This window comes from Poecilia mexicana, unplaced genomic scaffold (assembly GCF_051168715.1).
Source record: "Poecilia mexicana isolate PSO_F unplaced genomic scaffold, ASM5116871v1 scaffold_19, whole genome shotgun sequence".
In the NCBI taxonomy this organism is placed as follows: domain Eukaryota; kingdom Metazoa; phylum Chordata; class Actinopteri; order Cyprinodontiformes; family Poeciliidae; genus Poecilia; species Poecilia mexicana.
The window spans coordinates 5,440,581-5,462,856 of record NW_028263388.1 but is presented as its reverse complement, the minus strand read 5'-3'; the positions used below and the strand labels follow the sequence as shown (position 1 = coordinate 5,462,856).

Genomic DNA, 22,276 nt, shown 5'->3' with positions numbered 1-22,276 from the left:
GTATAAGCAGTAGAAGTCACATGCTTTTAAGTGCTTATGTTAAATGATTAAAAAAACTATTAAGACACCACATTAGATGTGCAGTTCTTACAAATAGTCCTGTTATAATAAATTTTGCTGCAACTTAGTAATTATTGCGGCAAACAATATCGTTGTTCTGGGTGCGTTTTTAAGTTATATATTGATAGTGGTTTAATAATTCAAATTTGCCCTCTCAGAGAGCGATGAACTTAAATTAGTTGAACACTGGAACTGGGAGTCATTGTAAATATCCACAATAAAATATCATAACCAAAAACGATAAATAAAATGGAAACAAAAACCACACACTTTAGAAACAATAAATGAAATGGATTATCATTTCTCTAAAAAATATATTAATCATCGGAGTGGAAATTATTGAGCTGATTTTAATGGATCATGTGATTACCACAATTACTCACTTACTATGACAGGCTTATTCACATAAGAAGTTTTCCCCCTTTTTTTCTTTTTGTTCTGTTTAGAAAAGAAAATTGTTAATTTATGGAAAACACCAATAAATTATCTCATTCTTTACATACACAGACACACAAATTCAGGGAATATAAATAAAAAGCTAAGGACATACCACCCCCTGATAATCAGTGTTGCTCCTTTGGCTGAAGCACCAGGCTAAAGGATCTCTGCTTTGACTAGGCCTTGGACTTGATTTACTGGTGTGCTTAGGGCCATTTTCATGTTGCAGGATCCAGTTCCACTTCATCTTTAACTTTTTTCTTCTTTTTACAGGAAGTCACATTTTCCTCAAACCCTCTCTTTTATACAGCATAACTATCAGTACACCATTCTGTGATAGGTTCTGCTGTGATTGGTCCCCAAGGTCACAACAAAACCTCTAACTCCGAGCTTCAGTTCTTTTTCAGGAACTGTGTGGGGTTGATGCTAAACATAAGAGCATTACTCCTGAAGTTCTGCTCTTTTTCTACTTTATCTTTGGTAAATTTCAGCTGGCCTTCATGATTTTCTTAGAATGGAAATGTTTTCTCCTTGCACAATGTCATGAAAGCTGAACTTGTACAGTTAGTCTCATTCTGACTTTCACATTAACACCAGGAACAGTCTGCTGTCTCTTCTGTGCTGACATTTTTGGTGTTTTGTAGCATCTTGCTCTCTTGGGACTTGCTTGGATGACCAGACCTGGACATGTTGGCAGTTGTTATGAATGTCCTGTATTATTTGGTGACTATTATGTGGAGGAAAACACTCCAAGCTCAGTGTTAGGTAGGGCACAAACAAAAGACCTGGTAACCCTCTTAGACTCCATGGCATGAACTGTTTGAAAAACTGGAGACGTTAACAAATCTGTTAGAAAGAAAACTGATGAGTCAAAAAGACCAAATCAGCAGAAAAACGACCACCAAACAATGAACTTGGAGTTTTATCTTTACCAGGGTCTAAACAAGTGTCTTCCTCTTCAAACCGTCTGCTTCTTAAATACATGAATGACGGTTTCAGTTGGTACGCTCACGCCAATGGGTTCAGTCACAACGTCCCACCGTCACAGGTGCATATCTGCTGCTGTGGGGAACACTTTGTTACACAAACAGGATGCGTTACCTCAGGCTGGTCTGATTTTTGCCTCATCTCTCACCCTCTGCTTGTTCTGAATAATAGAAGAACCATTAGCTTGTGAGTCACCTGCCAACCAACAGCAAGTGTTGCACATTTACCACTGGCGGACAAGAGTCGCAGAGTTTGCTGCGAACCAAAGAGACTCCTGTTTCATATCGGTGACTCAGACACAAGACATGAGCTCGGTGTTCACAACGGCAGCAGCTAAACCTGAAGCTGCAGGCTAGACTTTTCTAAGCGATCATTGCCGAGGCATTTTTTCCCCCCTAAAGTATATTAGACTAGATGTAAGATTCGATCAAATTGCTCTAAGTTCGAGAATTTCACCTGACAGTCTCCTTAAAGTGCAAGCAAGTTCACTTTTTATCCCATGAAAAGCCATGAGTGTCGCAGAGATTAGCAGCAACCCTGCTTTTCGCACATGGTCTGCAGTGTGTGTGCTGCGAGAGCAGACCGAAGAACACGGCTGTTGTTGCTTGGATTCAGCTTCTTATGATCGTTTCTTCAAATGCTGTCTTTGTTTTCAGCTTCCATTGTGCTGTAACCTTGGGACAAACAAGCCAAATGTTCATTTCTTTTTATTCAGTTAAGATTATTCTAATCATGGTTGGGTTAGTAGTGAAAGAAGTATCTTTACAAGCATTAGACAAGATCTGTTGAAACCTGACTTGCGCAATTGTTCTGAGAAGCAAAGATATTCATAGAAAATCATAAAATAAAATAAAAAAAGCTTAGTTTGAAGGATTTCTGAGTTTTGAGTTTGACGTAGGAGAGAGAATGTTTAATTTTTTTATGAAAGTATTCATACTTTTTGTTTTCTAACTGTGACTCACTTGTCTGGGGGAAAAAAATGGAAAGCTGTGACCCCATTGAAGGTCTGTGTCTAATAAAAAACCCTGACACTCAAGCAAATTAACAGCCAGGCTTTTATTAGACGTTATACTATACAGGAAGAGGAGTGCAGAAGGAAGAGTTCTAAGAGTCTAACAAGCTCAACCTGCTGGTGTCCACACAAATTAGTTTGAATGAAAACTATCAGAAATGCAGTCCTAGTGCTTCTGTTGAGCTCCAGCTGTCTTTGTTTGCTACCAGGAAGTCGGTTCTTGTGAGTCAGACAGGAAAATCGGTTGTAATGGAGAGAATAAAGTGATGTTCTTTCAGTGAGGTATGAGGTTAGGAGATTTGCTACAGCAAAAATCATTTTCAGATGTTAGTTATGTAACAGACAGTGGGTTACAGAGCCGTCACCATTGCGACAGGAACACCCCCAGCGCCTTATTTTCCCTCTCTTAGAGACTCCTGTTCAACATCAACTTTCCTCCTTCAGAACTTCTTTACCAGAGAAGGATTGTGATGCAAACAACTGTCTCTAAGACTTTATGATTTATTTACTGTTGTGTAGTCATCATCTAATCTTCTATTATGGTTTGGACAGCTTTTGTTTCAGATGATGACACTGAACAGATTCTTCCTACTAACTCTAAAGACCTTGGAAGCCAGAACTTTACTGTATTCAAGTTCCAGGTCCGGCGGCATTTTCTTTCTTGATGTACTCGAAGACGAAGAAAGTACTAGTAGACATTAAAACTGAATTATATTTATAAGCCTCATTGTAATTTGCTCAATAAAAGAAGTTGAACAGTGCTGAATACATGAGATTGAAATGTTGTGAAGTTCCAATTTGTGCACAGATAAATTGGCCCAATTTCCTTTATTTTGGGTGATGGGTCAACTGTTGCTTATGTGACACTAGTTGCTATATTAGCAACTTTTCAGACAAAATAGAAATCAGTATCAGCTGAAATCAGAATTGGCATGTGAAATGGAAAAGCTTTTAACAAAGGAAGTTGAGACAGTTCTGAGCTTTATTGCTTGCTACTTCAGGAGGAACCATACAGCAGATCCCTGTGCACTCTGAGCACTGCTCTGAACAACTCAAGCTGAACAATTTTCTAAACATGCACACAGGTCACACCATCCTCAATACACATCAATGTACAATATTCTGCAGACTCTCAATGCCTGTGATTAAAAAATCAATTCACGACAATCTCACGACAAACGAATCCGTTCCTTTATCAACTTCCTCTTTCAAGCATACGTTGTCCTCTTGAATAAATCATTATTCACTCAGTTATCTAACACATGTTAAAAGGTCAGAGTGTCATAAAGTGGTCATTTACTTTGCCAGAAAACAACAATTGGTTCATCCATACTATTTGTTTTTCTCCAAAGAGCATAATTAAAAATAATTGAAATAAAAATGCAACTTGGTATGCTGAAATGTCATGTCCCAGTGCTACTTGACACTTGCAAAGCAGCCAATCTAGGAGTTACATTTATTTTTCTCAGCACTAATTGGGTGTAGTCGAGCAGAAATGAAGTAGTCTGTATATATTAGGTTGTGCTACTTTGTCCTATTCATACAAACTAATATGTTGCAAAATCAGAAACTGAGGACTGCTGTCATCAGCTGGAAGGAGATGAAGATGTGTGACATCGACTGAGGCAGTTGTCTTAATTGTTAGTGTTAGCTTCCACTAACTTATGTTTAGTTGTTCAGAATTAGCTTCTGCTCATTTTTTTAAGTGTTTTCATCAATTTAGTGTTAACTTATGCAATTTTTTTTCTGTTTAGTGGTTTTGTGTTGGCTAAAGATGTAGTATTAGATCAAATTCTTATTTAGCAAATTAGTGGTTAGTGAACCTAACATTTTGGTTAGCTGTGCCTACCACTGGCAATAACTACTGCCTACTTTAGTGCAAACATATCTTCTCCACTATAAACATGGTGGCCATTTTAAAAAATATCCACCAGCAAAAGGGAACACTAGATAAATAAAATGTATATAATTTCTGTGGTTCAAAATATGTAGGTTATGATTTGACACCAAACACATTCATCTGATTGGAGATTTCAGTGACAACAAAATGATTTGCTATATCTACCATCACATTAGCTTGTTTTTCAGTGAGTGTAGGAAGTGATTAGTAGCAGCCTTCCTGGTGTGTGCTTTACATCTGCATCTTGTGCTAAATTCCACATCCTTTTCCCATAATTACACACATGGCAGCCAGAGAACTCCAACTCTCTACAGCAACATCACCTGTGGTTCAGAAAATTTTAACCAGCTCATTCAGGCTTTTATCTGTTTGTGGTTCAGAAATGAGAGTGCTTAGCCATGGTGAAATCCCAGGTCTGATGTCATTGTTGAGTTCTGGCCAAATGTTTGGAGTTCTGGTAAATTCCAGAGCAGAACTGGTTGGGGGAGGGCTGGAAGGGGTTGGGATCAGGAAGTGAAGTAAAAAAAACAAAACAAAAAAAACAGTCTGTTTCTAAGACTGGAATGTTAATGGTTGGTGTGACCCCCGGCAGACTGACACCAGGCTGCTCTTTAGGATGTCAAATTCTTTTTAGGGTCATCTGATCAGTTTGTTCTTTAAATGTTTTATCAGTAAATTATCCAGTGTGTCTAAAGACGTCAAATCATCCCAAACTGACTCATGCAGTTGTGTTTTGTATGTAGATGGTTGCCTAAAAACTACTTAAGAGTTGTTGGGTTTAGGTCTGGAAATATGTGCTCAAGCAACAGATTAACATACTGATGATTCCAGCCGTGATATCAGCTCTATACTTGACTCTGGTAGGAACGCTGGACAAACTGGTTTCCAGGGAAACTTTCCACTTATTCACAATGATGTTGCAAGAAATGATTTAAGCTAGTTAATTAGGCTCTAGGACCATCAGACACAAATGCATTGCTAATCTAATAATGGGACAGTTGCCACACTGGCATTTCTCTGCTGTGGTCTATTAAAATTAGATATGAACTTGTATAAGAACTCTAAAATTCTTTAAAAGTTTGCCAGAGACCATCACTGATAACAAACGTTTCAAGGCAGGAAGCGCTCTTGCATCTAGACAATAAGATACATTTAGAGATGGTCAGTTTCCTGTGGATCTCCACTGCCAGCGGTTGGGGAAGTTTACGGAAAGCAGAAGCAATTGGCCCCTAAACTCCCCCAACCGCTGGCAATGGAGATCCACAGCAAAAAATCTCACCAGATAAACTCTTATCATTTCTCTTGTAGGGTACTGTTGACGAGCGCCCCTGAAGTGCATCTAGCTAACCAATCATGTATGGTTGCTAGGGGAAAATGCTAAACATTTAGCCAATCTTCATTGTTGAATTTAATGTCTTTAGGACACAGGAAATTTTGCCCTGGTTACAGAAAATGTGTTAAAGTTTTGGATTGCTATGGTGATAAGGTTGATAGTGCAGATGCCACATTCTGTTGCTCAGCATGTTTTGATTATACTCTTTCTGTTATCATTTGTTCTTTGCTGATAATCAGTTGTGATACTATGATGCTGTAGTTGGCATGGGGCTGCTGTGGATTCCTAATATTTATTTTTTCATATAGTTAATAATGATGTTTCTATTGTCTTAAGTTTCTGCTGCTATGCTAATGTTAGTATTTGGTTGATATCATGACGTTTGCTGGGCCAGCTCTACAAACATTCATATTTGTACAATTTTGCTTAGCACCTTTAAATGTACGCCGGATAAATCCAGGGGGATTGGTTCATGTTATGGCATCAGAACCTGGTTAAGTCTATCGGATTTCTGGGGCTAATGTCATATTTGTAGCCATGGTCATGTCATCCTTTACAAATGTGCTTTCTTTCTTACTGTTTATTTGAGGTTAGAGTCTCTACCATCATTAGCTGATTGTCAGAAGTTCAGTTTGAAAATAATCTAACCTGTTGTTTGTTCAGAGTTAATCATACATTAGTTTGGTATTTTTCACATGTTTGAGTCTGATCCAAATAGTGACTAAATGATTAAATACTGCACAATTTGTTAGTTACTGAACAGATGTTTTTCATTCAGCCAATTTAGCCCTCCATGTTATTTTGTTTTATGAAGAATGTTGTCTTATTCTGGAATTGATGCCATTTTCCTACGGGTCATTTGAATCCTTATGCTGGACCAGGAAGGGAAAATCTATTGGCACATCAGAAAAAAGATGATTTATTTTCATTACTACCATTTGTTGTGGGCGGCATTTTGTTTTGCTAATCACAAATTCCTACACATGTTTTTAAAGTGAAGGACAAAGGAAGAGGCAAACTCTTCCAGGGTCAAATAGCTTTCCTGTGCTGCTCCTAAAGCCCAAACTTTTCACCTTGTTTCTGCTGCTGAAGGTTGAAGTGACCTCCGGATTGAATTTGTCCTTAGATTGCGACAACTTTCCTTTAGCTTCTTTTTGTTATTGTTGATGTTTTGAATTTGTTAGATGAGGTTAATATTTGCAAATATTAATACATTTTCTCAAAATGTTTTTTTTATATAATGATTTCTGTTGTAGAACAATAGCAAATATAAATCTCCTCACCTCAGCACAATGCCAGAGTTGATCAAATACTTGATATTTTGTTTTTATCAACACTGAAAAAATAACTTAAAGATTCTAATCTGGGTCAAAGTTGCCTTTGTTGGCAACAGCATCAATTGAAAGCGAGGGTGCTGGGTACACTAAAAATTGTTTCGAACGTCTAGTATTTTCTCGATGTCAGAATCTAGGTTAATCTAGATTAGTCAAAATCTGGATTATTTTACATCAGTTGAGTAGAGATGAGACATTTAAGGCCCTATAATTGAGTTTTCTTCTATTTTTTAGACTCTCTGTTAGAAAGTCTTTAAATTGTATGTGAACTATGTATTTATGGAGGGTTTTTTAAGTCCACCTGATTGCTTGGTCTGAATGTTTACCCATGCTGTCAGGGTTTAGTGGTCAAAGTAAGGTGTGGCCCACAACATCTTAGAGAGAGGGAAGTGAAGTCATGGGAAATGATTCAAATGACCAAACAACAAAAGCTGTTATGTTGCTTTGCTAAACTCTTTTTTTTGATGATCTCAGTTGGATTTTTATGCTACATGACCGTACATGGGAATTATCGCTTTTTATCACCAAAGAAATGACAGACTCTGAGGCAGATTGAACTGAGTTTGTATAAATCCCCTTAAAACCAAGAGAGCAACACATAAAAAGATGATCAAGATGTCATTAAGCTTTCCAAAAAGCTGCCTATAAGAGCAGCCTGGCCTCATTGTTAGGTTACTTCCGTTGACGGAGGAAGGGAAGGGTGGAGGAGGCCATTTTGTTTTGATTGGCCATCATTTACCAAATTGTCCAGAACCGGTCACGTTTTGGTCACTGAGGTATTTCCCAGCTAATTCCACGTGCCTGTTTCTCCAACTCCCCAAGCAACTGCAGTTTTTTAACAACAGGAAGTTTCAACGTTTATAAAAAGACAAGAAAGAAACATTTTGTTACCGAGGATACGAGATGTTTTGTTGCTGCTCATTCATAAAAGCTTCAGGCATGAAGAAAAATCTTATATTCCTCTAAAAATCTACATGATAACTATCTGATTTATTTGTAACTATTTATGTTCTTTAAAATTAAAAATTCATCAATTTTTTATGTACTAATAGCTATACATTCTGGTTATTTATTGGAGCAATTTCAGAATGATCTACTGGCAAGATTATTCTATTTCTAATACTCAATTTGGTTCTGTTTTACATCATTTCCTATTTTTCAGTCTTTATAGCAAATGTTTTTGTCAAAGATATAGCAGAATACTCGCAGACTTTTTTTGCTGGTTTTATTAATCACAAATAGTATTTTTTTCCCCTTATTTCAGTCAGCTGTTATTCCAGATGCTCTCATCAGGTTTAGCTGATTCCTAATGGTGCTTTTCTTTACACCCTGATTTCCCCTACTCTGATTTTGGCCATTTTATTATTTTATTTATTTATTTAGCTTATGCAGTGTATAACACAAGCAACAGTTGTTTTAAAATGCCATTTTAATTCAACAATTTAAGCTGCAATATGTAAATTCTGTTAAAAATTCTTGCATATTTGTTGAAACTGTCACTGTCATAACAGTATAGTATGAGACAAAAAAATGAGTTCCTCTGCCTTTTCCTAGTGCTAACTGGAAACAACCAATCAGAGTCAGAAGGCGGGACCTGGCACTGTCAGTCATGCCCGTGTGCGCAGAGCTTTTTGAGAATGCTAAGGCTAGCTAGCATGGCCACCTTGCACTGTCATGCTAAGATGATGCTCATGAACGCATTTAGCTGTTGAGAGGTTGATTGACCGCACTAAGCCCCTCCTCCTGTCTGTGATTGGTTGTTTTTGGTCTGGAGCATTACATTTCTACAAACAGCAATAGTAGCACATGGAGGAAGAGGAGGACATCAAACTTTTCACAAATTATTTGTCTCATATTATACTATCACAGTATGGTGACTGTTTTAACAATTATGTAAAAACATTTTTTTTTTTTTTAACAAAAGTTACATACAGAAACTTTAAATGTTATGTCGTTATGAATTTAGCAGAAAATGGATATATTGATCAAAGACAATTTGGATTACAAAAGTGATCAGCAAAACAGCTGAAAATTAAATTAAAAGTACAAAAGTACATTTCCTATTGTTTCCGCCTTTTGTTGTTTCAAAAAGGTCACCTGTGTGAAGAAAACTCTAGAAACAAAGTCTTGGACTCCTTTGTTTTTCTTCGCCTGCCTTAATCCCATAGTCTGCAGTCATCTCTGCTTCCTGCCCAGACTGTGAATCATAACAGCAGGTGGACTTTAATCTCACGCTCATATCTGATAGTAATTGTAGCCTCAGACGCCGTTTGTTTAAGGTGTTGGTCCCATGTGTCACCTGCTAGAAGTTTACTAGTCAGCTATTAAGCCCCAACGTGTCCTCATTTTTTTTTTTCATGCAAGGCTCCTGCGCTGTTCTATGAATAAACTGTGCCCTCTTGTCCTCTAATAAAATTGATTTAGCCTAAGAAAGTCAGGCTTAACCTTCTCTTGTGTGTCTGCAGGGCTGTGATGTGGGTGCCTCAGGGTAACATAACCCTGCGGGTGCACAGGTGATACCAAGCTGAATATAGCCCACTTATGACCAGCTGGCCTTGCTATTTAAAACATATGGGAGGCAGGGGGCACGGGGGGCGTTTTACAGCCGGCAAGAGGGTTCACACACTGTTCCATAAGCTAAACTGTACAGAAAAAACCCCAAAAAGTCAGAAAATGAGTTTATTTTTTTTAATTTTCATTTGCCGATTGTTGTTTTGTTCCTTAATTTCATCCTGTCTATATAAGGGGAGTCCCAATACAACTTTCTCACCTACGGTACGATACTGATATCGCACCTGTGAGTATTGGCCGATGCCGATATTGATCCAATATCTCTGCACAAATCATACATACTTTTATGTATGTATGCTTCCCGCCCAGGGCTGATTTTCCACACTCCTTTGTAGTGTGGAAAATCAGAAAAGGCTTGGTCAGAAAACAATAGGCAACAACAAAAGGCATGAGGACAGCAGACCCAGTTATCATTATCCAATGGGTCTGCATGAGGTACACAAGCACTGCTGGATAGAAACGACTAAATGCTGGACCAGAGTGCTTATATGCGCAGATTTTATATGCAGGCCAATATTATCCAATACTCTTTTTTTTTTTTTTTTTCTTTTCTTTTTTTTTTGGTTCAAATTGGATCGATTTCCAATTTTATTTTCAGCTTTCAGATGGAGCAAACTCCATCCCCGACATCATCAGGTAGCCAGACTCACCCTGCCTTTTGCTCAAGTACCAGAACACGAGAAAAAAAGATGTTTGAGACACAAAAACATGTTTGCTTTATTTATTCATCTGAAATGAAGAAGAAGCCCTTTCTGAGGAGTTTTAAGTCTTCTAAGTCTAGACATGTATCAATCCAATCTGTATTGGTCTAGAAATTGAAAAAAAGCTCTATCTGGGGTATAAGCGACAATGTGTCCGATCCATAAGGACAGATCTATTCAGTCTAACTCTATGCTTTGTGCTCTGAGTGACATCGTGGTTATTTTTATTTATTTAGAATTCCTAATTGCACTTTCTGAACCATTTTAAAGGTTTTCTGCAGTCTAAATGTACATGTTTGACCTAGCTCATGATGCTATTGGTATCTTTATGGTGCAGAGTTATCAAATTAGTATTTCAGTACATTTATGTCTGTTTTTTAAAAGAAATAAACACTTTAAATCAACTCAGCGCTGTTTTTCTGTATCGGCTCGGTATCGGCTGATATTAAACCTCAGATATCGGAAGTGAAAATGCTGAATCAATTCATTCCTAGTTTTAATAATGCTGAATCTGTTACCTCAGGGTTGGATGAGATCATCCCTGAAGCTGCTAAGTAGTGTTTCTGCCCAACAGTAAAAGCTGCTCCGAGTTTGGCTGAGCGGTTACTTTTCAAAGGAAGCCTGTGTTTAAGAGCACATTACATCAGTCTGTGATTTTTTTAAATACATTTTTTAAGTCTATATGTGGTGTTTGTGTTGAATCTGAAGGTGGTCTGTATGTTTCAGGACCTTCCTGAGCTTGTAACTGTGAATGAATGGCAACAGCTGAGCTGGAGAACTTTATCAGCAAACACTCGCCGCTCCCGTGTGTGTGTTTATGTGTGTTCGTGTGTGTGTGCGCGCATGTGCTGGATTCAGGAGGAGCTGCAACCAAAGCCGCCTCACTGGGAGACTCGCTGAGCCGAGTTCACTGCCGTCCTGCCTTCCTCAGCCGCTGGCCTCTTTTTTTTTTTTTTCTTCTTTTCCCCTCCACTTTACTCTCCGCGACTCGCCCATGCTGAGTCCTTCAACCCGGCTCTGGAGGAAAACCGCAGGAGCGGCGCTGTCGTGACTCGCCGGCAAGCGATCGGCAGGAAGAAGGGAAAACGGGAGGAGAGGAGAGCGGAGGCTGAGGCGGACCAATCGATCACTCTGATACGGGGGACAGCCTGAGCCGTAGCGCTGTCCTTCCCTTTGCTGCTGCTGTTTAGCAGCAAACCTCCTTTAACTCCGACTGGAGTCTTTTGAATTCATCCGTCCGTTGGACACGTCCGGGATTCAGGAATCTCCACAAGCGATGATCACTGCTTACCAAAGAATTGATCTCTGTTCTGAGTGATGATGTTGGACACCAACCATTGCCTGTCTTTTAAACCCTCCCCTCTGGACTCTCCCCCAATGGCAGATGACATGGAGAAGGCATGCCTGAAGATGGATCAGGAGAGACTGGTCTACCACAGCCTGAAAGAAGGTGGGAGACCCGCGGATTCAAACATGCACACTTAACCGAGACGGTTTGTGTTTATGTGCCTGGGTTGTGATTTGAGTTATCGGAACTTTATGGCTTCATATGAGTAGTTTATGAGGCTTTGGTAAAGATAAGACGTTTGGTTTACTAGGTTAGATAAAACAGAAACTCTTTTGGACACGGATGTTTGCAGATATGTGTTCAGGAGAACAGGGTTGTACATACTTTGACACATCATTACAGGGTTTCATGCATTTTATTGGAGTTTTATATGATTGGCCAAACCAATGTGGGCCGTTTTGGGAATTGAGTCAATGATGCATAGACCAGCCCAGCTTGTCTGATTAAATCAAACGACAGTCTGTTTGCCTAGAAATTCTGGTTTGTTTTTGGACTTAGGAATTCATAATCGAATGGATGCAGACCAAAAAAGCGAACTCTGGTCCACCTAAAACCTCTCTGTTCGTTTGAAGTGAACTGTGGCACAGCTTGAATACATATGTGTATTCAAACACATTTGGAGTGGGCATTGGACTGCTTCAAAAGCAGGAAGTGGACAAAAGCACAGAGCATTCTGGGTAAATGCAACCAAAACAAACGCGCGGGTTGAGCCCTAGGGGCAAAAATTACTTTTAGTCTTTTGCAAAAGAGAAATCCTACACTAAAATCTGACATCACTCCAGTTTTGTTTTCATATTGTGAAGAAGAAACGTGCCCTTGAAGTTTCTTGTTCACATGAAACACGGTGGCAGCAGCATCATGCTGTGGGAACGTTTTCAAGAAGGATAATGACACCCGGAGCTCGTATTTTAAGATGAGCTATTTTATTTCCACTTCATTAAGAAATGTCACACAAAATCAAAATAAGATCCATAGAAGTTTGTAGTTTTAACATGGCAAAATGAAATGAAACATACTGGGTGTGAATACTTTTGTATGGGAGTTCTGAGTGTGTTTTGGATCCAGATAAAGATTAATTAAATTGTGAGTCATCTCCAGTCCATCAGGGAAGTTTTTAAGTCACGTTGGTGGATGCATGACTGAAGAGGAACTTTATCATAAAAACATAACGGCTTTAGATCACTAAAACAAACAAAACTACAAGTGGGTAGATGCATACTACTAAATAAAACTGTTAAATTAACTGTTTATTTTCCCCCAGCTGCTTTAAACACATAAGGAAGTATTGAAAATAACAGTAAAACTAATACTTCCTCTTTATTTTAGTTTAGATGCCACTGATGTCACAAAAAATGTCAACCAACATGCTTTTTTAAAATTATTTTTCAAAAACAAAAAGAAAAAAAAGAAAAGAAAAAAAAACGTTCTCCTAACACCCCCTAATTTGGTCCGATCTGCGTAAATGCTGCAGAAAGAACTGTTTATAACCAACATTCATTACGAGCACGAGCCAGAAGCACAGATGACACAAAGCATTCCTGTGAGGTTAGAACCACTGAAGACGGAGGAGAAGCAGAGAGGAGTCGTGTTTTGCTTTATCATCTGACATGATCCGTTCACAGAAAGCTGAACCCAAACGCAGTCTGGCAGAGCTGGGAGTTGAACTTTTAAGATGATCTGTATTCAGCTCGCCTCCCTTTATTGTCGCCACGGTGCGGCAGCGTGACGCAGTAGGAGCCACTGACAGGTGTGTGTGTATGTGTGTGTGCGCCCTCAACCTGGCCTTGCTCCTGCCCTCTAGCTGCCCTGCTGTGTTGTGTGTGGAATGTTAGCCGTGCGGTAGACTCCGACAGAACGTACAACAGATGAGCTCATGCACGGGCTCGTCTTTTTTAGCTGAGTATTTCCAGTGCAGGTGCCAAAACGTCACCCAGCCAATCGTATCTCTGAGATTGTGATGCTTGCTCACTTCCTCGGTCCTCTTTTCCTGTCGCCTGTGACAAACTCAGGCATCTTTAATCAGATCTACTGAGACGTCGGCGCCACAGGATTAACCCAGTTGGCTCTTCGCTGCAAAAACACTAAATCTTTTTTTTTTTTTGGTCGAGTACAAATATCTTAGGACACTTGAAATATGACAAAGTTAACATACAAGTAACTTTTCAGCAAGCCATCAAAGCTGTTTTTAAGTCAGTAACTCCTTAATATTGATGAAAAAACAGATTATTTCACTTTTGCAAGTGAAATAATCCATGTTCTAAATGAAATAATATGCAAATGGAACTGGTAGATTTCAACAATATTGAGGAGTTATTGACTTAAATCTAGATGTACTTTACTTGTTAGGGTGGAAACTGTGCTTTACAAAAAGAACACTGCAAAACAAAATCCTGCCAAATATTACTGGCCGAGCTTTGAGTCGTATCTTTGTACAATAGAATTAAGAATAACTAACTTACAAGAAACTTTTCAGCAATATATAGGAGCTTATTTTAAATCAATAATTTTTTCCGTATTGATGACAAAGTATTAGTTCCATTGGCAGAGAATGCCCCATGTTTCACTTATAACATGGGGAAAATGTCTTGTTATAAGTGAAATAATCTTATAACAAGACAGTTGAACTAGTGCTTTTTTATCAACATTAAGTACTTACTGACTTAAAACAAGCTCCTATATCTTGCCAAAAAGTGCTGTGTAATTTAGTTTTGTCTTGTTTCACATATATTAAGATATTTGCGCTAGAAACTAGAGCTAAAATATTTGGTGAGATTTTATGTTTTTGCAGTGTTCCTTTCTGGGCCCTTTAATCATCTCAGACTTTTCTGAAGTGATTGCAACACAATCACTCTCCCAAGTTTGTTTCATCAAAAATATATTTTGTACTTTATTTGTACAGTTATCAGAAAGCTCTACAAGCTCCTTTTAGTGTGAAGAATTAGAATTTTGAGACATGGTAGTGAAAAGGTGACATCCTGTTGCTCTTTTAGAAAACGCTCAGACTGTGGTCTACTGTCGTTTCCTCTGCAGCTCCTAGAGACTGTGAATCGTGCCCTCTGAGCTCCTTCGCTGCAGCTTGTTGTGACTACAGCAGCGAAGGAGCGTTGCCGGTGTCCCAGAATCCCAATAAAAATCCCCACTGCCCTTTTTGTCCTTTTCCCAATTTAACCAAAATGGCCTTCAAACCTGGTTAAGTCTGAGAGAGTATACTGGGTCTCTTTCTTCATATCCGCAAAGCATAAAGAGCACATCTTCTGCCCGAAAGTATTCATACCTTTTGAAAGTCTTTAACTTTATTGGGACGTTATCAATCAGGTTTATTTGCATGGCATGTTTTAGCAACAAGGCAGTTCAAAGCGCTGTATATCATAAAAACACACAAATACAAAGTCAACAATTGAGAAAACAAGAAGCAAGAATTACATTTTGATGAGTTTCATCATCACAAAAATCAATACTAGAGATGTGCCGATCAGGTTTTTTCCTCCCGATACCGATACCGATCACCCATGAGGGCCGATCACCGATACCGATCACATAATTATTATTTTTATTTTTATTTTTTATCATAAACACTACCGGTTACATTATGTGGAAAAAGGAACCATGAATTCACCTTAATTTAGACAAAAACTTGTTTTTAATAACTTTTTTCAAGAAGAAAACTAAACAAAACAGGCATTGTGCAAATTGTACTGCTATTGATAATACTATCTACAACAGACTGATAACATATGAAGGCTCTGAAGAGGCTAAATAATGCAAAGAGCCAAAATAAAACCTCTCAACATTGCCAAAAAAATTCAAGTATAAAACTTAACATTCAAAGGCAAAAACGGGATCCATTACAATAAACAATCCAGATTTACTGAATGAAAACTTCCTGATAGCATGGCGGCTAGCTGATTACTGCTAGCTCTGATTGGCTGTTTCTAACTGAGCGGAGTAATTATGCAGATCAGGGAGGAGATCGATTATTTTTTTTAGAAATTATCTGTCTCATGTTAGGACAGTGAAAGTTTTAATACGTATGTAAAAATTATTTTTTAAGTTAGATGCTGCAGCTTTAAGCAGAGGTTTGGTGTGAGAGTCACTACCAGGTGGAGCAGAAGCGAAGCTCCGTCTGTGAAATATTACTACCTGTAGCGTAGCAGCGGTTCAACAGGAGAGCAGAACCAGCGTCTTACATCGCAGCTCGAAGATTTAAATAATTTTGCAGGTTATTTGTTTAGCTTTCTGACCGTCATGCTAATCCGGGTGAGAGTTTGTAGCTGTGCGCTGCTTTACCTGCTATCTGATCCTCCGTATGTCTTTTTTACTGCAGTGAGCCTCGATGTAGCCAATCTCCGTCAAGTATGGCATTGTTTTTATGTCGTACTCATATTAGCTTCGTTGTGTTGATGCATTTTGACCTGCTTCAATTTTCCCCACAACACGCAAACTTCCCCATTCACTCAGTGCGTTATAGTTCCACATCGCTTAGGATTTGTTGCTGTGCGTTTGCGCAGAGTGAAGGAAAAAGGAGACCAGCTGCACAGGCAGGCTGCTAAATGAGATGATCGGTATCGGCAACAAGAGCCAATGATCGCTGATCACCGATCATGCACTTTTTCACGAAAATCGGCCCGATTATGATCGGTGACCGATCGATCGGCACACCTCTAATCAATACATGTCAAATATGTTGGTCAGTGTTTCATTTATGTGATAGACCAACTCAATGTAGTGCATAACTGCAAAGGGGAAGCAAAATAATAAATGTTTTTTGTTTCTATTCTTTTCTAAATCTGTAAAAGGTGGCATACATTTGAATTAAGTTCTCTTTACTCTTACAGGTCTAATTAAAATCCAGTGTTTTGCCTTTTAAAGAATATAAATAATAGGGGTGCTCCGTCGATCGACCGATACTTGCACGTGAAACCGATCTTATCAATCTTATCTACCTCCACAAGCATCTGAAAATCAGCCACTGTCCCCTTCTGTTCTGCTGTGAGAGAGGACTGACAGACAAACCAACCCACCGGATCAACCCAGGTAATGATAGTCAACCCATTATTGCCAACTCAGCAACTTTGTTGCTAAATTTAACAGCTTTTCAGACAAAAATCTTAATCGGCCAGAAAACTGCAATAAGGACACCCCTTGGACATAGAGTTCATCTGTGTGTAATTTAATTTACAAGACTGCTTTATCTGTCATCCAAAATTCAAAGGGGAATAACGGAACCATTAGGGGTGACCCAATTCAATATACCGTAGATGTTGGTCTGATGTCAGCCCAAAAAAATGAGTATCTGACTACATCAGCCTGCATCTAAAATCTCCGATATAAGCATCTAATTACCAGCATTTAGCCCAGCGTTTCTATCCAGCAGTGCTTGTATCTTGCACTCAGACCCATTGGATAATAATAAACAGGTCAGTCGTTCTCCTGTCTGTTGTTGTTGACTATTGCTCTCTGTTTGAGTAGAACCATGTTTTCTAACATTCCATGCTACAAAACAAGTTAAAAACGTATGAGTCGTGCTGACATTGTATCAGTTCGATATCAGCACCAGGACATGGGAGTTAACATGAACTTATAGTTGAGTCAAGGAGGACATTGATCAGAGAGGCAGCTGAAAGGTTTGTGGTCATTCTGTAGAGATCCACTGCTGAGATAAAGAACACATCAACCACATGGAAGGTGATCCACAATTTGCCTACATGCAAAATGCTATATGTAGGAGAAAAATTACACTACGCATGACTGTGAAACATGGTGAGGATGGTGTGTGATGTAGTGGGGGTGATATAATGCTGTTTGAATGTTTTTCTTTAGCAGGGAGTTTATTGGACATGGTTAGAGCTAAACACTGGGCAGTCCTTGGAGAAACATGTTAAACATTCTGATCATGTAGCCAGTTCTTCAATGGAATAGTTTAGATCACAGTATGCTCATGTGGTTGAATGGCCTAGTCAATGTTCAGACTTGAATCCAACTGAGAATCTGTGGCAAGACTTGAAATTTGACATTCACAGATGCTCTCCATCCAATCTGACCGAGCTTGAGCCGTTTTGTGAGGAAGAACGGGCAAAACCTTCCGTCTGTAGCAAAGCCGGTAGAGATGTACACAAGAAAAGACTGTTGGTCTATCATCTGAAATCCAAATAAAGTATGTAGAAGTTTGATGTAGTAGCAAGACGAGAACAAGTCCAAGGTGGAATGCCCTTCCCTGTATGCAAATTCCCCATTAGTACAGAGTTTGCTTTTAACTTCTGATACCCGTGTAGAGTTTATGCTAAGACTTGAGGACAAACACTTTACAGTCGTCATATGTTTTGTCTTTAGTGCTCCAGCTGAAAACGAAGTGTTCTCACTGGATCTGTTTGGCTCTTCGGCAGCTTTGCTCTGTTGATACCTGAAGTGTTACAGTCACTTGTGGTTTGTTTTTATTGCTTTCTTCTCATCATTAGCCTCTTCAAGCTAGTATCTCTGGAATAAACAGACTTGGCCTTGAAATACCCTCTCTTGATTAAACTTTAGGAATAAAGATAGGAAGACGAAAGAGAGCTGGAGAGGATAAATAAGTTATTGACTGTAAGGAGGGGTGTATGGTGAGATAAGAATAGAGGGGAAGTGTAGGATTCTCTTTCCCAGAATAAACTTCTTCCCTGGAAGTACAGCGTATCCACCATGCCATCATCGGTTTGCACCGACGTGCCAGAGCTCCCTTATGTTTTTATGTGCCTGTGAAGGAGGCGAATAAGATTGTGAGTCCCAATCTTCAAGTCCAGATCTGTTTTAACGTCACTGGCATGTTTCTGCTTCCAGGGAAGAGTCTCTGGTGTTCGACTAATGGCCCAGGATGTAAAGCATGCACACTTGTTAAAATAAGAGGGGCGCCGGGATAGCCGGTGATGACCGTAAGAGCCTAGGAATGACATCAAGAGGCCTTAGAGCTCACAGTAATTCATAGGGCTTTCAGTGTTGCACGCCAGCCCTGAATTGTTGTGATAGCAGCAGCTAACTGGTTAGCTAACCAATGACGTTGCTTTATAAGTGGGAAGGGACAGGTGCAGGGTGTCCTCAAAGTAGCAGACATAACGGCTGACCACAAATGCTTGGGAGTCTTCAGCAGTGTGTCCTACTGCATATACACACACACACACACACACACACACACACACACACACACACACACACACACACACACACACATTACACCAGCGGGGAAAGATGATGCACACAAAACAAGACCTGTTTATTTTGATCAGAGTGTAACTGTACCAGCATTGATCCTTTAATTTTGGCTATAGCGATACATCCACGATGATGTGTTCAAGAACAAGATGAAGTCACATTTTTTATTTTTATTTTTTGTTAAAACTAACAATTTAAGTTTTTTATGAATTACTCTATTTGAATAAAATAAATAAATAAATACTTAGCCTGGTGGGGAGGAAAGTAAAGCCTGGTGGCCCAGCAGGCTAATAATACACTGGGGAAAACAATGGTTCCTCTGTCAACACAAAAGGGTAGTTAAAGAGCAACTTCCTTTCATACTTCAAAATAAGAGTCACCAAAATAGACCCAACAGTGTGCCAAGATTAACACACTCACCATCACAGTATTGGTTAATAAACTAGTGTGTTCGCTGCTTCATGCAAATTTCTTTCAGTCACTAGTTTATAATCAAAGTCGGCATCACTTTTGTTTTTTCCTCTGTATCGCGGTGAAGGATGAAATTCAGTTTATATACACCATCAGATGTTATCATAATCAAGTTTCATGTTGCTGACCTAATAAAAAATGTATCTATTTTCATTGCCAGTTTGAAGAACTATCAATGATCTTCATGCTGCGTACAGAACGGTTAAACGAGGTCCCGCTCCATTTGCCAAGCATTGTTTTCTCCAGAGCTCCTTCTGTTTGCTGCTCAGTTATGTAACGAGTACTTCCTGTTTTGAAATGACGCTGCAGTCAGCCCACATGCTACATCTACCTGTTAATCAGAACTGGTCTGCTTACAATCCAGCATGTCAGGTTTTTTTTTTTTTTTTTTTTTTTTTCGGCCCTACTTTCTTTGATCTTTTAGGTTGTAGTTGCTTTTCATTTCTTTGATGCATAATGAGGTTTTTTTTCACACATCTGAAAACTCCTGATAGAGGAAAAAAAAAAAAGAAAACCCCCTAGAAACAGGAAGTGCATAGTAGTCTGTCTACACCCACTTTGTACCCGCCTTCTGTTTGACTTCAAAAAAAAAAGAGAGAAAATGAAGAAGGGGGAACTGGGAGGATGAGCTGGCTAGCGGAGAGTGCAGGTCCTCCTTAACTCTGTTCGACCACATTTATTCGAGTGATTTCGACGGATGGATTGCTGACCTTGCTCAGAGCTCCATCTCTGCGGTTTCCTCCGTTTGCCGGTTGTGACTGATTCTCTTCTTCTCTTCTCTTCTCTCTCCTCACCATCTCTGGATCCATGCAGTCCTCCAGCTCAAACTTCAGCAGAGGCGCACTCGAGAGGAGCTGGTCAGCCAGGGGATCATGCCACGTAAGTTCACATTTTGAATCTCTAAACTGCACCGTTTTCTTGTCTGTTTCGCTGAACTTGCATTGTGTTCCTTCACATCTGACTGTATGCAGATGATGCAGTTTAATTCCTTAGAAAACCTCATGCATAATCAGTGTTACCTTAAGACAAATGTTGGTGAATTTCTGCTTTTTTGGGGTGGGGGGTTACTACCTCCTGATGTGCCTCAGATAGTGTTTCCGTGTCCCTAAACTGAGGTCATGGGTTTAGCTTTTTCTATTTCCTGTATCAGCATGCGCTGCATACTGGCACTGTTGAGCATTTTGTTACATTACAATTTAATTCCGTCTTTAATTCGACTATTTGCTGTTGCGAACTCAAACCTCCAGCCTTCAATGACATTTTGCGAACAGTCAGATCGCAGTTTCCTCTCTTCACTTCTCTTCTGAAGATGTTGGCCCCTATCTGTGTTATCGGTATGAATAAGTACATTCCGCATACATCGCACACATTGCGTCTTTCTGCACCAATTTGTGTTATCAAATAGGGCAGCTTCCTCTTCTTCTCCAGGCACTTCCTGTTTCATGAGTTACACACAACACAAGAGGCAGTTGGTTCATGTTTTTTTTTCCTGTTAGTTTCGACATAGAGTGCCATTTCATTTAATTTTTTTTTATCAAGCGTTTTAGTTCAGGTCTAAAGTCGAAGGCAGCGGTCAGTGTTGCACACCAAGGATGTGTTAACTGCATCTTCTGTGTGTGATCTCAGTATGGAGAGATGTACAGAGAAGTTGATATTTACTGTTTACCATGGCTTTATTTAGCGTGACCAGACAGTTAAAAGCAGCTATTAAAAGAAGGGGTAAACTTGAAAAAACCCTTTTTTATTTTTATGTCTGCATGAAGTGCTTGCGTGTTCACATTTTAGAGCAAAGGACTATTTCAGAGCTTCTTAGCCCTGATGCAGTCAGAACTCTTTTCATTCAGTTGTTTCTTCTCTTTAGTCTTGATCTTTACTCTAAGCAGAGCTTATTTTGATTTCTTTGGGGGATGGGGGGTTGAAACACATTTGTGTCTGAAGCAGTCACCCTACTGATCTTCTGATGACTTCTCCTCATTCTGAGCCACAGCCGCCCAGCAGAGGCCATCAGTTTCGCACAGATTATCATCCTGCATAAAAACTGTAAATCTTTTTGTGCCAAGTCTGCATGCTAACCCTAATATGTTGACTTTTCTTTTCTTTTTCATTTTTCGTTTCAAGCGAAAACCCCCATACAATCCAACTGTGTCACTATAAGCAGTATTTCTGTAAACGTTTTGGCTCGTGATATGAACCTAAGGATTTATTTCCAGGAGTAAAGTAAAATTTCAGTTGCCAATGTTGGTGAGTAACAAGTTTTGTGTGGTTGGAGTTAGGGACGCACCGATCCACTTTTATCCTGATGCAGATATGTGAGGTTTAGTATCAGCTGATATTGGTCCAATACAGAGAAACGATGAAACAACTTATAACGTTTCTGTTTCTTTTTTAACACAGACATCATTTCAACCAGTCTCTGCCTTCAATCAGAGACTGGTTGAAGGCAGTTATTAAAAACTCCTGACTATGGGTTGAATATATATGTGTTTATTAGTAGCTCAGTTACACAGGTTTAGTAAAACAGCATTGTTCTCATGCATTTGTAAGCAATGTCTTTTGTTGTTTATTTCTCTCATAAATACAGTAAACAATTACAATTTTATTTGCTTAGCTTGACCCCAAATTTGTTTGTTTGTGACCTCCATCTGGATGCCGACCCCTACTTTGAACACCACTGTGACACTTTTAAGGCAAACCGTAATTTGTTTGACAACTTTTTTTTAATCTAAACCAGATGATGTTTATCCACATTCTCCACATTACTATAGAAAAGGAAAACATAGGCATAACATTATGACAAGGGTGGCTGCATAGATAAACATTTAAAGAAGGGCATAGCTTTAAGGGAGATCACTGAGACGTTGTTCTGCCTATAGGTGCAAAGCTGAACAGGAATTGTCAGTTTTCTTCAACTTTTGTAGACGTGGCTACTGTATCTGTTG

The 22,276-nt window shown here is 39.2% G+C and overlaps 1 protein-coding gene across 5 annotated transcripts in view; it reads left to right on the top strand.

Annotated features, from left to right (window-relative positions):
* The window catches only part of mrtfab (myocardin related transcription factor Ab), a 52,841-nt gene that overhangs the window by 12,694 nt on the left and 17,871 nt on the right, over nucleotides 1–22,276 (top strand). For 2 of the 5 annotated variants that reach the window (XM_088016602.1, XM_088016599.1), the window contains exons 4-5: nucleotides 11,721–11,786; nucleotides 20,151–20,216. In XM_088016602.1, the coding sequence (XP_087872728.1) occupies nucleotides 11,721–11,786; nucleotides 20,151–20,216 (132 nt within the window). Of the gene's footprint in view, nucleotides 1–11,720; nucleotides 11,787–19,723; nucleotides 19,987–20,150; nucleotides 20,217–22,276 lie in introns of those variants that run through there. The other 3 variants (XM_014997954.2, XM_088016600.1, XM_088016601.1) reach the window with 2 other exon arrangements.